This window comes from Tamandua tetradactyla, chromosome 1 (assembly GCF_023851605.1).
Source record: "Tamandua tetradactyla isolate mTamTet1 chromosome 1, mTamTet1.pri, whole genome shotgun sequence".
Taxonomy (NCBI): Eukaryota; Metazoa; Chordata; class Mammalia; order Pilosa; family Myrmecophagidae; genus Tamandua; species Tamandua tetradactyla.
Window position 1 is genome coordinate 151134710 of NC_135327.1, and position 17901 is coordinate 151152610.

General features: G+C 36.7%; 1 protein-coding gene across 4 annotated transcripts in view; it reads right to left on the minus strand.

The window, feature by feature from the left end:
* Positions 1 to 17901, minus strand: part of DOCK4 (dedicator of cytokinesis 4) — a 468183-nt gene that overhangs the window by 63484 nt on the left and 386798 nt on the right. For all 4 annotated transcript variants that reach the window (XM_077169893.1, XM_077169973.1, XM_077169724.1 and 1 more), the window contains exons 27-30: positions 13252 to 13346; positions 3154 to 3229; positions 1629 to 1729; positions 1130 to 1188 (exon numbers count right to left, since the gene is read on the minus strand). In XM_077169893.1, coding sequence (XP_077026008.1) covers positions 1130 to 1188; positions 1629 to 1729; positions 3154 to 3229; positions 13252 to 13346 — 331 coding nt within the window. The remainder of the gene's footprint in view (positions 1 to 1129; positions 1189 to 1628; positions 1730 to 3153; positions 3230 to 13251; positions 13347 to 17901) is intronic.

The window sequence follows — 17901 nt, forward strand, 5'->3', positions numbered from 1 at the left end:
AGCAAAACATGAACTTACAGACATATTCTCCAAGAGAGGCAAACATTTGATGCTAATTTTGACCAGAATCGAAGGAAAATCATGTACTTTTTCTGGTTGTCCTTATGATAGTTGGAGGTTATTTCAAGATGCCAACTTGCATTTTTTTCTGTAACCACCAGCAAGCATTGAAGATTGAGCTAAGTTAATATACCCTAAGGTCCCTCAACTTGCTATGCCTAATAGTAACAATCCTGGTCAGAAATCACCCAGTAACATGAATTGAAGGAAAACCTACTGGACCCATTTTTACACGCAGAAAACATATCCTTTCCTATCCAAATTGTGCTTGGATGAGTCCAAAAGAAAAGACCTTTTAGGACATTATGTATTCAATTCAAATAGATCACTCACTTTTATAAACCACAAGGAGGAATGAAAATACAGCTTAGAAAATGAATACAAAAACTTTCATAGTTAACACGCCAAATTAAATAAGTGATGAATTTCTAGAAAGACACTCTATGCCAATGAGATTTTAAAACAATTTATTTTCCAAATACTATTCTTTTCTGTGCAACCATATCTGTGCCATCAATTTGCTAGTATAATATGCTCTATCTGCTATGGAAGATTAACAACATTGGATCTTACAGTCTCTTAGCAACTGGAGATGCTTTTCAAACCTTTTCCATTATAATTCTTTATAATATAGGTCAATGGTTTCAAGTTCTTAAAAGTAGTGATGCTCATATCAATGTTTCATGAAGTTTAAAATAAATTTATTAGAATTCACTGCCTCAGTTCAGAGTTCCAAAAATTATGAGTAGTCATAGTTTCAAGCTCTGAAAGGTTACATCAACCCTAGAAATAGGTTGTGTGTTACTGGAGCAATGCTAAATTACAAAATTTATCCCTCATTAATAATCAAACACATAAAGGTAAGGTGATTTCTCAGACACTAATTTAAAAAATTAGTTGTAACCATATTCAATGCCAAAATGTCAATTACTTTCTATTTGATATCTTTATCTATTTAAACATTGGTAGACATTACCAATGCTGGCATTGGTAAATTGCTTTCTATTTCTATGCTTCAAAGCACAATATATGTTGTACAATGGAGGTGGTTTCTCCTTTCATCACTTACCTAGGTTTTGCCACATGCTGAAAATTTCACAACCCATTGTTACCCTCATGTCACCGTATCTGAAACAGAACAAAAATAAAATCTGACACAAAGCCTCAGGACAAACGAGTATTTGTGTCTCATTAGGATATACTCTATCAATCTGAAATAAAAGACAGTATATTTTTAAAGATGTTGAATGTAATGTCTTGATGCTGCTAACTCAAATCCTCATATAAATCCTTAGTAAAATACATTTATTTTTATAATTTTTTGCTTTTATAATAATTTTGAATCCTGTAAGACCTAGACAAAAAAAGCATAAATATTTCAAAATACTGAAACCTTCAGAGAAGATTGCTTCTTGTCTGCTTGCTCACTTCCTCTCCACTGTGTGACTCCCTACTATAAAATTAGTTAGGGCCTTTCTAATTTAGGAGCCATTTAAGGTAAACATACTTTAAAAGGCACAACATTTAATTTACTTCTAATATCCACCTGATTCTACATTGGTACTTACTTTTCTAACACCTTTTTCTTTTTGGAAGGTGTGAACATCTCCAATTGCAGACACAGCTGATTTATAAAAATGACTGCGAGGTAAAAGTAGGAATCCCAGATCTAAAGCAAAAACAAGATACTGAAATACTACGATGCTGCAAAGAATTTACAGGTAAAGTGACATGATTTCTTAGATCTGTTTCAAAGGTGGTAAATGCGTAGGGGGTTAGTAGAAAGGAGACTGGGCATGAGTTAAAAGTTGAAGCTGGGTATGGGTACATGAAGGTTCATTATATTATTTTCTCTACTTTAGTATATGTTTGAAATTCTCTATAATAAAGAAGTAAATTCAATAAATACTATCTATATATTGTTTCAAAGCCACATCCCAGGTTTCATGGGCAATCTGGTATATACCAAATGGCAGATGTTTTGTTAATCTTATAACATGTCTGAGTATCTCCAAGGGGGCTGATGTATAAGATGGATTACTTTATTCTTGTTTGAATTCATTTTTGAAATTCCTTTCAATGTAGACTTTTAAAAAATGCATATACTTCTTTGGATATGCTAATTGCTTTAAATTCAGAGAGTATATAAAAATTCCCTGCTCCGACAAATCTTTTGAATCTAAGTATTCTTATACCAAAAACAGCATCAGAAAGTACCCCGAAATCAACTTAACCAAAAACACAAAGGACGTAATGGAAAAAAAAAAACACTACTTCTCTACTGACACCATGTAAAATCAAAGACAAATATCAAACTAGGAGAAATATGATAAAGAATGATTATTTTTAATTCTATTCTATTAATACAACCTAATCAAAACATCTATCTGATTAATCAATCTTATTAATATTGATGGGTTAATTGATCTAACTGACATTAATATTCTATTAATAAAATCCAATTCCATTAATTTCAAAAAGCTCTTAAAAAATCAAATTATTTCTTAATGAGAAGTCAACATAGGCATTGTCCATCCTTGTTTACCATTCATCATTTGCCATTTGAAAAACAGTATATCTGGAATTCTTAGTCACCTTGGCATACAACACATTGTATCATAGATATGCAGAGAATTTTACTAATCTTTCTTTTTTCCATTTTGCTAATTAATTAAAAAAGTGGGAAGATAGAGAAGTAACTGAAGGGTTTACTCTGTAAATATTTTCTGCATACAAATTCTATTAAAATTGTCTTAAAACCATTGTTTTAAAACTCTTGTTCATTCATAGGGAACATATTAAAAAGAGCAAGAATTCAAACATATATTGTTATATCAAAGTACTATCTCTTAAGTACTATGATTTTCACCAGGTTGTAAGCATTATAAAAATCTTAACTTGTTCACAAGTATAATGAAAACTGGTCTGAGATTACTCATATTTCAAATTAATATGGCCCAATATTAATTTGAGGTAGCTAGAATAAATGCATTTTCCTATTAATAGAGAAAGAAAATATATTTGATATTTTCCTAAAGCACAATATGAAACCCTTTAGCCCAAACAGAAATAGTCAACTAAATGGAGACTTACCTTATAATCAAAGTTTTCATTTAAGAAGTTCTTACGAAGTGCATCTGAGAGGTACAGAACTGTTGTGATAATAACGCTAGTGATAGAAAATGCATTTTAAGTTGAAAACAACATTAGTGAAAACAACTCATTGGATAAAAATAAAAAGCTACCAAGATTAAAAAAAAATCTTAGTAAACAAGTGGAACAACATTAGATAATTCGTATCTGAAATAAAAAAGAAAAGGGACACCAGACCAAAAAAAATCTAGCACTGAACTTGGATGCTTTGTAAAATTATACACAGAAAATCCTATAACTTCATATGAATTAGAAATACATTAATATCTTGGTGTTTGTAATGTTTTTATTAATTTCCAAACAAAGTAAAATGATTTAATACAAACACAATAGTCTATTTTTGATTAACACAGAAAAAAAGCTATGTGTTTTTAAAGTACAGAAAAAGAAGTGAAGCCCAAAGATAGAAATCGTAGAGCAAAATGATAGAATTTATTGAGTATTTATTAGCTGCCTTCTGTCTACTCTTCCTCATGTAAGGTGTTAGGAAGGATGCAAGGATTATCAAACTCAGATTCCTTCTCTCAGGGAGACAGGCTACCGTAAAAGAAAGAATTACAGACTGTGAAATCATCTATAATCCAGTGCTAAACTATGTGAAACTGACAGTGAGTGTCACAGCAAGTCAGAGAAAGGGGAACCTCCAGGGCCGGAGAAATTAGAGAAAGCTTTACAGGAGGGACATGAAAGTCGTATCTTGCTGGCGATATTACAAAATGGAGCTGTGTATAGATAAGCATCTAAAAAACATAGTTCAACTGGCTGACAAAAATAAAGATTTGTTGAGCATTCCTGACTAATTCTGTGTTCTGTAATTTGTCCAAAATCTGTTCATTTTTACAACTATAAGAGAATATATTCAAAATTGAATGCATTTCCAATTGGTTCATTTAATGTTAGATATAACATTATATCGAAACAAGATAGGCCACCCCCAAAGGACTATACACTAAGTACCAAGAAAAATCCCTTTGGCCTTTCCTGAAATACATACACATTGGAGTGTAGAGATATGATAAGGCCCCATTACAGGATTTGTAATTGAAAGATGTAGTTGTATGATACAAGGTCACACAACACAAAAAGGAGAACGTCACATCTTGATTAACCCACTGGTAAAATAAGGATTAGAAGCTCAGGATAATGAAAGGAAAGAAAAGAAAACCAACATTTCTTAGGTGCCAACTTTCCCATGATAAAGCTCAGTGTTGCATGCTTATGTACATTTTATGTATGCTACCTACATTCTTTCAATGAATCATCCTCTGAAAGTTAAGAATAAGTAAAGCCTGTCAGATTGAGAAGTGTTTTCTTCAAACCAGAAATGGCAAATATGTGAATTTCATATTAAAGAGAGAAATCACCTGCAACTAACAGTATAAAGTGTGGATGTTCTGTGGATACTGACAAAGTCAGTGATGATAACTGAAAAAATCATTAAAGTTCCCCAAATAGTTTAGTATAATTTTATCATATGAAAGATTTTACTAAAACTTAATTTATCAGAAAATGAAATACTATTAGGAAGCAGTTCTTTGTTCAGAACCCAGTAGAAGATGGCTGGTCTTCTCAGCTTAAAGAAGAAACTTCTGCATTCTTATGTGGCTGTAAGCACAAAATTTGATTTTCAACAGAGAAATATACACAGTTCCTCTATATTCGAGTTTTACATTAAAAAACAAACTAACAAATCACCTTCTGGCCTATAACTCTAGCTTGGATTGTTGTTCAGAAACAAAAACCTCTAGTGTTAGTGAAACATGATATATATGGAATTTAGATTCTTGTTGGGGCCAAAGTCCTGGAAAGGGACCAATAAACTCAGCCTTTTAAGTGACAAATCCATGGCAAGGCTTATCAAATTGTTATAAATTTTATTTAGATGCTGGGTCCCCCACACACCAACAATATTCAAGGTTTCTTTCCCATGCACTGCACTGGCTGCTCAACAACATGGACTGTCTGGGGCCTTACTATGCACCAGTGAGTCTCAACCAAGGCTGTCCATTGGAATCACCTGGGAGCTTTCAAAATCTAGACGTCTGGATTTCAGCCCCCAGACTGATGATTGGTTTGGGGTGCAACCTGAGCATAGGATTGTTAGCACTTCCCAGGTGATGCTCATGTGCAGCTAGTGTTGAGAACCACTACTCCAGATTACTGCAACGCTTCCAAACGTCAACTGGCACCTGGTGATCTAATTAAAATGCAGATTATGATTTAGCAAGTCTGCATTAAAATGCAGATTATGATTTACAGAAAGTCTGAAACGCAAACAAGCTCGTGCTCATCTTGTTGGCCCACAACCCACCTTTTGAAGAGCAAGGCCCTAAAGAGACCTGAATCACAAAAATATTCCAACAGACTTGGCTTCGGCATTTTTCCAGTTTCTAGAAATTCAGGCAGATGACTGTTTATTGTGGTTCTTTAATGGAGATGAAGTCCTTATTCTTAGATTAAATGCTGTGCCCTCTCATCAGCACTGCTTTATCGTTAGGCACGAGAGGCACAGGGCCTACAAACTTTATAGTGAATTTGAAAGTAGTGAGACCTGAAAACATGCTATAGGACCAAAAATAAAACTGCAAAATAAAAACTCTAATCAATGATCAATTACATGGTCAAAAGAATGTGACTTTATCAATTTAATTACATGTCCAATTTAGTATTCATGAAACTTTTAGTATATGCGGAAACAATTTGTATGTTACTTCTTATAACTCCGTGAGAATTCCTAGATAGGCATAAATGCCAAGAAATCACAGCCAGTTGTAATGAAATTAGTTTCTCATAGGCCAATAATTTTAAAACAAAAAATTCGAAAGTGCTTCACATTTTTTTCTCAGCAGAAATACACCTAATGAGGCGTGTGGGTCTTTTTAACAGGTTTGATATGATGTGGGACAGGGTCTCTGAACTAAGAGTGCACAGGGCTCGAGAGACCTTAAGGTGACTCTAATTCAGATGCTTTTCGAGTGCACTCATAATATTCAGCCCAAGTCACAGAGGTAGCTCCCAGAGCTCTTAATGGTAACCTAGCTCCGAGACAGTTTCCTACCACACAGGTTCCCGAGCCAGCTAAAAGCATTTTATATATATTATTGTCCCTTCATTTTAGTGGATACCTGAGGAGTTTGGGGACCTTTTTTCACTTGTTCCAATTTATCCAAGTCTACGTGGTCCCTCTGGTTTTATTCTTTTACTCATTACTCTGTTCCTGAATAAGGGGACATTTCAAATCTCAGTGCTCCAATTCAACAGCCAAGAAAAGTTTGCAATCTGCTATCACAAATGGTCAAATTACTGATTTCTGCCATAGAAATGCAAGCACAAGAATCACTCTTGACAACCAAAATCTGTGGGTACAGCGTGATACAATTCATACATAAATGAGGAACCAGTGTCCAGAGAATCGAAATTATTGCTTTATGGTTTTCCAGTTGCCACCTCATTCTGGGCTCTTAGAAGCATCTAACCCTATCGCCCTCCTTTCAAGACTTCCTCTCTTATAGTGTGTCCTTTTGAACTCTACTCTACACTGATAATCCATATAAGCAAAAAGCCCATCTCCAAAAATCATATAAGGACTGAGACAAAACACTTCTGTGGATAAACTGGGAATCGACAATGCTAATATTTACATATTGAAAAACAAGGAAATCTAAACTTGGAGCACAAATAACTACCCTACAACACGGGTAGAATGGATGAGGGCAGGAGAAATCAACAGGAAGACATTTGGAACAGATGGAAATCCTGGATAACCATCAAGGGAATTTATCTAAGCTAGTGGCACTCACACTTCAGTGTACGTGAGAATCACCTGAGGGATGCCCAAGGTGTCAGAGCCTCCCCATCACATATGGCTTGGTAGGTTGGCAAGGGCCCCAGCCAGGTGATTCTGATGCAGGTGACCATCATATCTCACCTTGAAGACTGCTGTTACAGATGGAGAAGACAGACAAGACTTGGAACTTAGGGAACAATGACATCTGCGGGATTTGGCTTTGTTTACCCTGTAGCCATAAGAGGGCCCGGCCCAATACATGTCCGTTGAATGACTAGCCTCAAGACTATCTTTGAATCTGTGCCTTGTTATATTTATTTGCTGTATTATATAATTCTAAAATGTTGAACTTGTAAAACTTTTTACTCTTTTTTAGCTGTTTTGAAAAAACAGACTGAATTTAGACAGGCAGAGCTGATGGAAAAAGGCATTCCAGGTGGAGGACACAGCATCAGCTAAAGCATGGAAGCAGAAGGAGTCATTTTGCTTTCCAAACAGTCAATTAAGCATGCAGTGTGGGCGACAGCAAGAGAATGAAAAAGGATTGAAATGGAGTGATTTTAAAAACTCCCTTCACCTACTCCACTGGGTAGTACTGGTAGAAAATTACTCTGCTTTGATCTATTCCATTTCCACCATAAACTCCTTACAAATCATCAGGAGATGCAGTGTACAAGCAGTTCCTGTGCAAATACTTGCTATAACTATTTAGATTTGGCACACATGTCTTAGTAATATCTAATTTTTATAAATATCAATATCATACCTCTCCTTGGATAGTACAATCTTTTAAGGATAAATACCATTAATTAAAAATATATATAGTAGCTGCATCAAAGGATGCTCAATAGACTAGCTACTCTATCAACCAAGCCTTCGATCTTTGGGGTCCCTCCTTATACAATGGACAAACTGCAACAGTCCTAGCTAAGGTCAAGCTATCTTAGTGTGCTACTCTAACATGGTAAGTTTTATCCAGTGAGAAATGGTATAAGCTCATCTTTTCATGGACAGTAACAAAAGTTGTTGACATGTACCCTAGGCAGTACTGCACTAGATCCCATGCTCTGCTTGGCAATCTGAGGACATCAATCCTTCAATTATCCCTGTCTCCTTCAGCACCATCAATTTTTCTGTTTGTATTGGGTCATTCCTACTAGTAAATCAACATGCTATAATATCCTTTAATTTAAAAAAGTATCTTGGTCTCTCTATTCCCTTCCAGATATAGCTTGGTTTCTCTGCTCCCCTTTATAGCAAAAGTCTTCTAAAGTGCTGTCTATAATTGCTGTTTTCCACTTTCTTAAGTTCTGTTTGCTCTTGAATTCACTCTAATCAGGCTTTCATCTCACCCACTCCACTGAAATGGCACTTGTCAAGGTCACAAAATCTAGCACATGGCCAAATCTCAGGGCCAATTTTCAGTCCACATTATTCCCGACCTTCCAGCAGCTCTTGAGTCAAGAAGGACTTCCTTCTTCTTGAAATACTTTCTTCACAGGTTATTATATCCATGGGGTTTCTTTTTATATCACAGACTGCTTCTTTTCAGTCTCCTTTGCTGGATACTTCTCCATTTCCTGACCTCTAAATGTTGGCATGCCCCAGGGCTCAGCCCTCAGACCTTTTCTTTTTTTTTAATCTATTTCTTCTGGAGTCATTTCTTTGAGCTCCATGGCTTTTAATACCATCCATATACTGGTGGCCCTCAAATACTCATCTCTAGCCCTGACCTCTTCCTTGAGTTCCATTCAAGTACATCTAACTTCCTCCTCTACATCTCAGTTTGTATGTCTAATAGCAGGTTGGACAGCAACACCTCTCTCATTTTTTCCACCTAAGTGACTGTCTCACCATTCATTCCTTGTTCAGACCAAAAATCGAAGGCCCATTTTCAATTACTTTCTTTCTCTCTACCACATCTAATCCACCTGCATCTCCATCTTCCTCTCTCTCTTCTTACTACCTTCATTGCTATCCACCTATCCAAGCCATCATCTTCTCTTACTTGAACTGCTGCATTAACCTCCTAACTGGTCCTCCCTGCTTTCTCTCGTGCCCCTCCACCACCGATATTTGGATCATATCTTCGTCCTCTAACCTCACCTTAACTGGTCCCTTACCTCCTCATGCTTTAGCCATACCAACAGTCTTCCAGTTCTTCTAACGTGCCATATTCTCTCTGACCACAGGGCCTTTGCATATGCTTTTCTTGCTGTCAGTAACACCCTTTCCTTGCTCTTTGCCTGTTAACTCCCGCTTAAGCTCTCAGCTCAAGTTTCACACCCTCATAAAAGGTCCCCCTATCACAGTCCCAAACAAAGTTCTTTTCATAAACACCCTCATAGAATTGTTTTTTACTTTTATAGCATGTATTTTACTGTCCCTCTCTAAGAATCTCTGATTCCACAAACCCACATATTTATTATACAGATCTCATTTGAATCTCAAATTGGTTAAAGATAATAGTCAGCTAAAAGAATCCAAGTGTTTGGTAGGAAAAAATTCAAAGAAAAATGTATGATATGTTTGAGGTAAACATTGCACATTAGATAAACAAAATAAGAGCCTGAAATTTCAACAGAAAGGCCATAGAGTTTTTACTTTCCTCACTAAGCAAGTCTGTTATAAGATGTATCTCCTTGAAAACATGCATAAAGCTGTGACTTTATTTTTGTACTTTATTTTGCAATGTGTATGGGAAGGGGGTGGAAAGAAGCTTGTCTCAAAGTGTCCTGTATTTTTGGTACTTAATTTTCATCTCCCTTATGTTCCTTTTTTCAAACATGAGCAGTTGTCCTCATCAGAAACATCTACCAAGAACTTCCAGCGGGCAGGATATAGCTTCGTAAGAAATAAAAAAAAAGAGGCTACGTTTCTTGCCCTTGTGGAATTTAGACTGAATACATTTGCTATGTTATACAATATCAGACATGCAGGTGGAAATAAACAAAATACATTCTGGCCAGAGCATTTGGCAGGACTTCACATAAAGTATGGAAACCGTGGGATCTGGGACAACACAGCTTATGAATGGAACTAGTTAAAGGCATTTCCTTTACTTGAGAACACAGGAAGCACCAAGACATAAAAAATCCCTCATTTTGAAGGATGAGCTATTTGAGTTGAGCTCAAGAGCAGGACAATAGCACCTTCACAGCAAGATGTTATCAATTTGAAATGTGCTAAGTACATAAGTGGGTTAATAGAAGTGGAATTTGGGTTAAAATGCCCTTTGAGGGGTCCTGGTCAAATGTTTGTCTTAGATGGCTAGCACAACAGAAGAAAATGTGGTCAATTTCAGAGACCTTTGGTTCCTGCAACTCGCTTCTATGCAGTTGCCTAAACAGGAACCTTTTTGGTAAAATGGAAGCATTTTCTTTTCATATGTTTTCTCTTCTTTAGTAACATATCTTTAATATCCTTCAGAAATCTATTTTTTTCCACCAATATTACAGAGGTTAATATTTTTCATAGGTAAAGCACAAATAGTTGAGGGTTAATTTCTGGACTATATCATATTTATAAAGCAAGAAAAAAACTCATTCTTTCATAAATTGGATGGGAAGTGACTAGTGCAGTTAAATGAGGAGAGGAGAGGCAAATAGAACACCAGACAGTAGGTGGTCTGTCTCAACTTGGCAGGTTATTTCTCCAGGTCCTGGAGAACCCATATGAATTAGGCTGGACCTGTAGCTGCTAGACATCACCAATGGAGAAGCAGTACCAGATTCCTAACACAGTCACTTGGGATACAACATAATGATATTACTGCATTTGACAAAAGCTAATGGCACTTTCCTTGGGTTTATTATGGGAATAACCTATTGTTCAATTACATTGCACAGATCTGATCACTAACAAAAATCATGTACGTATGTGGTTAACACTGTAGACGAAAATCCTGAACATTATGTGGTCACTTAAAGGCAAAATCTATCCTTCTAAGTTTGTTCCCCACTTGTGTGACATGCTGTCTTCCTAATTAGAGTAGAGAGTTTACATAAGGCAGAAAGAGACAGCATTTAATATAAAAAAGCAACACTGCTGTCATGGTATGATGGTTAATTTCACATGTTAACCAGGCAAGATCATGACGTTCAGTTATATGATCGAGCAAGAACTGGCCTGATTATTACTCTGAGGGCAATTCACAAAAGGAGTAACAGCATTAGTCAGCTGAATGCACATATGGCTGACTGCATCTACAACTAATAAAGGATGTTGGCTTTAACAGTGTGTTTTCTTACCCAATCATTTGGCAGTTTTAAAGCAAGAGCTGAGAATTTTATTCAGAAAGAATTTTTATATTTTCTTCAGCCAGCCATCTTCTACTGGGGAATTCAACTTTACCTGCATCAGATTTCTACCTTCTGACCTGCCCTACGGAATTTGGATTTACTAATCCCTATGGTCACATGAGCCAATTCCTATAATAAATCTCTCTGCGTGTGCACAAATACATTGATACATGTATAATTGTCTTTTTCATATGTATATCCTAATGGTTCTGTTTCTTTCTCACATAGTTTTCAGTAAGCTCAAGCAGAGTCTGTGTATGCAAGAAACAAAATGTCAAATTCACTTTCAGTTTTTATTACTTCCACTGAAAATTCTAATTCAAGTCAAAACATCACTCTGCACACAAGGCAGGCAGAATGACCAAACGCTGATGCTGTGTGATCACGATGTCAACAGACTGGACCCTTCCTTCTGGTTCCTGATGAAGTCAGAGCCCTTGGAAGGTGCCTCAAATGTTTGATGCTTGGTAATAAGGCCAGAAATGGGAGCAAAAGCCCCCACCTAACGCTGCAGCATCCAGACATCCAGATGAATAGCAATTCTACTCACGATACTAAACTAAACATGCTAAATTCTAAATAGAGCTATTTCAGTAGTCTCAATTAGTCTTCAAAATAGAAAAGCTGCTTCCATACTTACGTGAAACATAATATACCATATTACACTATTTGCTACTTCACTAAGTTTCTAACATAATTTTAACACCTCTTAGTCTATAAATACATATTACAGAAGCCATGTTAGGCATATCAATCAAAATCTAATCCTCTCTTCCTGGGGCTCTCACCTCCAGAATACCTGGGCATCTAGGAAAGACATATGGGACCTTTAGCCTGTGGATTGATGCTTAGAGAATCCAACCTTCACCTGTGCATGACAGTGTTGGAAGCTGGAGAAAAGGAGGAAGGGAGAGGTGGGCAAGTGTGGGCTTGTAAAGTAGGAATGTTTATGAAATAGGGTAAATAACAAGCTTGGAAGTGAAGATCAGGCCAGTTTCCTAAAGAATTGAGACTACAGAGAAAGGAAGATGAGAGACCAGATAAATCCCCTGACTTTGTACTCTCCTGGTACACACCCTGCCATCCTGACAGCCCCTCAACCTCCTTCCTAGGCTCCTCTTCCTGCAGGCATTGCCCTCAGACCATTTTATTTTTGCTGCATCTGCTTAACATAAGCCAATTTTATCAACTCTCAGAGATTCGAATATCAATGTTATGTCAATAACTTTCCAAATGTCTGCATCAACCTGACCTTTCCTCAGAGCACTGTTTTTCATTCCCTACTGGCCACACAGCTTGGATGTATAATAGGAACTGCAATCTTCAACTTAGGGGTCATGGCATTCCCAGTGCTGAGCACAAGGACGCTGCTGAATGTATTTTGCTGATTAAAACAGAATTTTAAAAGATCAGAAATGGCTCAAGCGTCTAGCAACAGGGAATTGGTTAAATGAACTATGACACATCTATCTGGTAGAATGTTATACAGCTGTAAAAGGAAAAATAAAAGGATGAGGGGCTTTTGACACATTAATGTGGAAACGCCAGCACGATTTTTAAAAGTGAAAACAACAATGTGAGGAACAGTGTCTATATTACGCGACCCTCTAGACTCTGCATAAAGGAACACCAGGAGGACATATGAGAAACTGATGAAGGTGCTTACTGCGGGCTCGGGGGTAGGGAGCAGATGGAAACAGAAGTGAGCGTGGGACCCCTCAATTATATTTTTGTTTTGATTTTTCAACTATGTTAATGTATCACTTACTCAAAACAAATATTAACCACTTAAACAAACAAATGTTGGATAGAAATTAATTCAGAGAAAAAGGAAAAGAATCCCAGGATTTGGAGGTTGCAAACATGACATCAAAGTAAGAAGATCATTTTGTACCCCCACCCCCTATCCCAAACACCGAGCTACAATAATCATCAATTTAAAAATCTTACTTGTTAGCAACCAAGCGCATAACAGTCCAGTCCTTTGGAAACATCTCTGGGCGTATCAGTATTCGGAACACAGTGAATATTTGCAGCAAGAAATCCTTGGATAAGAAGGAAATAGACCATTTTACTGATTTTATTGTAACTGTCAACACACACACGCACACACACATAAGAAATAATGTAAGTCTTGTCATTCCTTGGAACTTTGGGTATCTGTGTGAAACCTGATACTCAGAGTTCTACAGCTCTCAAAGTCAGCATTACTTCTTTCACAATTGTTAAAGAAGTTGAGAAAGAGCCCAGCCTTCAGTTAGAGATATGAATGAAGCTGATCTGGTTAGGACTAAGGTAAATCAGAATACATGATAAAGGATGATATTGACTATATTTTAAAACTTCAACTTCTGTGTAAGACAAAGGAAGAGATGTTTATTTGGTACAAAATTTATATTTTCTGTAGCACACGATCTAATTTAACCTGTATGGTCAGTTTATTCAAACAACATGATTATATGGAAGCTTGAATAGGGAATGAGATCCTGTTATTTTGTACAGGTTAATGTAATATTGAAATGCATCCCACAGTAATTGGGGCAGAAAACAAAAAAGTAATTGCACAGTCCCTCTGAGGGATTGGGGAAAAATCTGAAAATATTAAATTTCCCCACTTGGGGATTTCCCGATGTTCTTGGAAGAATTAGGGACCACCAATTTAATAAACTAAGCTCTTGACCTTGGGACTCACCCATATAACACTTACCCCTACAAAAGAGAAGCTAGGCCTACTTACAATTATGCCCAAGAGTCACCCCCCAGAGAATCCCTTTTGTTGCTTAGCTGTGGCCTAACTCTTTAAGCCAACTCTGCAAATAAACTCACCACCCTCCCCCCTTGTGAGACATGACTTTCAGGGATGAGCCTGGCTCTGGCATCATGGGACTGAGAAAGACCTCTTGACCAAAAGAGAGGAAAGAAATGAAACAAAATAAAGTTTCAGTGGCTAAGAGATTTCAAATAGAGTTCAGAGGTTATTCTGGAGGTTATTCTTATGCATCATATAGTTATTCCTTTTTAGTTTCTAGTATATCAGAAAGCTGGAAGAAATACCTAAAACTACCAAACTGTAATCCAGTAGCCTTGATTTTTGAAGATGAATGCATAATCGTATGGCTTTAATGGTGAGATTTGTGACCATAAAAACCTTGTGACTGACATTCCCTTTATCCAGTAAATGGGAAGATGAGTAAGAAAATAATGATTAAATAAATAAATTAAAAATAGGGGGCATAAGGGTAATGGGATGTTTTGGGTGTTCTTTATTTTTTGAAGTAAGGAAAATGTTCTAAAATTGTGGTGATAGATGCATATGATGACACTGTAAGCCACTGATCATATACTTTAGATTATTGCATTGTATGTGAATACATCTCAATAAAACTGCATTAAAAATAGACAGAAGGGCGGGCCACGGTGGCTCAGCAGGCAAGAATGCTTGCCTGCCATGCCAGAGGACCTGGGTTCGATTCCTGATGCCTGCCCATGTGAAAAAGTAAAAAGAAAAAAAAAATAGACAGAAAATCATTACTTTCAAATCAAATGCCTGTGTCTAAAATGAAAATACATTGCTTGATTTTGTTTAAAAAAAAAAAAAAAAGAAATCAGGTAAGTGCTGCTGTTACCATTTCCAAAGTAATTACAGAAAAGACCGGAGCCAAATGTTCTGTTTACCCAGGTGAAGGAATCATCATCCTTCCATTCCTGCTTCTTCCCCTCTCAAATATTCCTGTTCTAAAACTTTATTCATTCTCGTTAAAAATGGAAATGACTTTTCACTTCTATTCACAGACTCTTAAAGATTTAGATTCTGGAAATAAAATCGAAAAGTAGTGATAGAAGATTAGCAGGCAAATATATCCCCTTTCTTCTACTTAGAGTGTTCTAAACGCCAGAACTTTTCAACTTAAAAGAACTGTACACAGTTCTGGTTGAGGTCTGCTTTCTTTCACTTATGCCAAATTTTAAGAAGTTACGTTCATCAAAAAAAAAACCTTAAACAAAAACCCATGCTCCTTAGAAGGTGTTCTGAAGACGCAGGGCAGGTTTATAGCATCTGAGTGAATTGTACTGCATGCGCTATGTTTGAACGAATTCCAGCAAGGGTGTGGGCTCAGTTGAGTCCAGTGATGCATATTTGGTAGTTATGGGAGTGCCAAGGTTTTCCTCACACAGATGCCATGCACAGCGCAGCGGGATTTGCTGAGATGGTGTCTTGAAACTGATCGCCTAAAAAACTCTTGATGAGAAGCGATTGTCAGACATGAAAATATCTCTTCTTAAAACGTCAACAGAGTTGGATATCAAGTGTTAAAGGGGAACCAAGGAGAAACTATGCAACACGCAATGAATGATATGGGTCCTTCCCTACTCATGAAAGCTCAAGCCAACTTTAATTTTGATTTATTGATTAGAGAGATTAAAGATTTTTGCAAGCTTAAGTGATGCTAGGAAAATATATTTCTCTAACAATCTGACTGAAAGCAATAGTACAGTGTTGCTTAAAAGAAATAAAGCAACCCAAAACACAAGAGCTTTATTTATCAAACTCAGCAACACATTATGTTAAACGTGCAAGCCGCTTCAATATAAGATTATGGTTGTCACTCATACCAACAGAAGACAGAAAGAATCTAAAAACTGAGAACCATGTGGTAGCTTTTTGTCTTTTTTACATACTCTAACAGCTTCGATCAAGCCCATAAATATTTTGACAAGAGTTTATTTTAGCTGCTTTGGCACCGACGCACATAACGTTTATATGTGGTGAGTGAAATATGGCGACATGCCCACTAGGGTCACCTGTTTTGATATGGCCAGACAGGTCCTATGGCGTATGCAGAATCCCGGGAGACAGAGTTCCCCCAAAATATATTCCATTGCAGGTCAGGTGACTTCAGGGAATGTCCAATACTCTAGCCCTTCCTTGGGACAGGAGGTCATTAGCATATTAAAACTGTGAGAAGCTATTTTAAAATGCATTCCCAAAACTTATTCTAACAGTTTTTCAGTTGATTCTTTTGGGTTTCTCTGACAGGAATACATACAATCCCTGAAAAAATAACTTTGCATTTACCCTTCAAAGAATTTAAAGAAGTTCTAAAATACTAATTTCCATCTTTTCTCCTGAAAACTTGTAACAGAATTAGAAAGTGGCAGTGGAACTCGTATTGGCAATGGGTTGGTGGTATTATCAGCTACACAGAAAAAATTGCCTGAACGGATTGGCTAAAAGAGGCAAGGTATTTCTCCATGGGCTAGTGACTTTGGCTATTCTTCGTCTGTAGTTCTGGGGGCAAAGGAAAAGGCATTCCCAACACAGGAGTTCAGCACAGATAACCTATTCTGTGCCATTTTGTTTTCCTATTCCCATTTTCCTCACAAAATCAAAGGACCTGGCAGCATGAGAGAGTGTGCCAATGCCTGGGTATCAACATAACTATTTTCTCCAAGCAACTTTTCAGTTATTTCACAGTAGCTTTCTATGGTACCCATTTAAGTTTCACCTAGTTTTATAGAACCAAATACCTTCATTTACAGAGATCTGATATAAAACTGAAAGAACACTCTACTGAGAGTCAGCATGGCTTTGCAATGAGTTGACTCAAAGCCCTTGGCAATTTATTTAATCTCTCTCAGCCTAAGTGCTCACACCTGGAAAATGTGGGGGCTTTAAGGCCCCTTGCAGTTAGTTAGAGGAGGAAAAAGAATGGATATGATCATGTACCCATTCATTTGAAAGAAGACATGGCTCTTATTTCTAAACTGTAGCTAATGTTTCAGTAGATAGCACTGTGATAACACAAATACCTTCAAATGTCTGTATTTACATGCAATTTAGCTCAACAGATAAACTCATTGTCAACTGCCATGCAATAGGTTTCATTTTAAACTTAGAATTCCAATATTTTAAAGCACTAAAACCTAAATACTAGATTCCTTGAACAGCCCCTCCCCTATACTGGAGTATTTCCTTGTTTGTCCTCTTTAAGTACTTTTCAGTTTCTGTCATTTCACCAAATCTGTGTTCTTGCATATATATATATGCAATTATGCTGCACATATAACCGTAAGTAAATTTATTTTTGGAATTTAAAAAGAACATTACCAGGTCTATAATATTCCTGCTTGGCTAGCACACGGAAATAGGTGTTTCAAATGCCACCCTTTTAAATTGGCGGCCTGGGAGCTGTTTCTTCATTAATTTGTTTACATTAGATAGTACAACATGGTAACAACTGCATTGCTGATGTTTGTTCAAGTTGGCATTCAAAATAAAAAGAAACAAGGAGGGGCTCCTTTACAGCAGCACATCTCCAGTGCAAGAGATGCTACAAAGTTCTTGTGAAAATCTTCCAAGACAATAAAAAGTCTCACATTCAAACAAGAAAGAAAGCAGGAGCAGCTATGTATTTCAGAAATAATCAGGAACATCTATTCATTCATAAATAATAGGTACTTAGTTTGGGCCAGGCACTGTGTTATATGCTAGGGACAACAAATACGGTAAGAAATATTCTTTTATCCATTCAAGCACTAAGTATTTATGGAATGCCTGCAACATTCTGCACAGAGTAAATAAGTTGAATGTGATCTCTC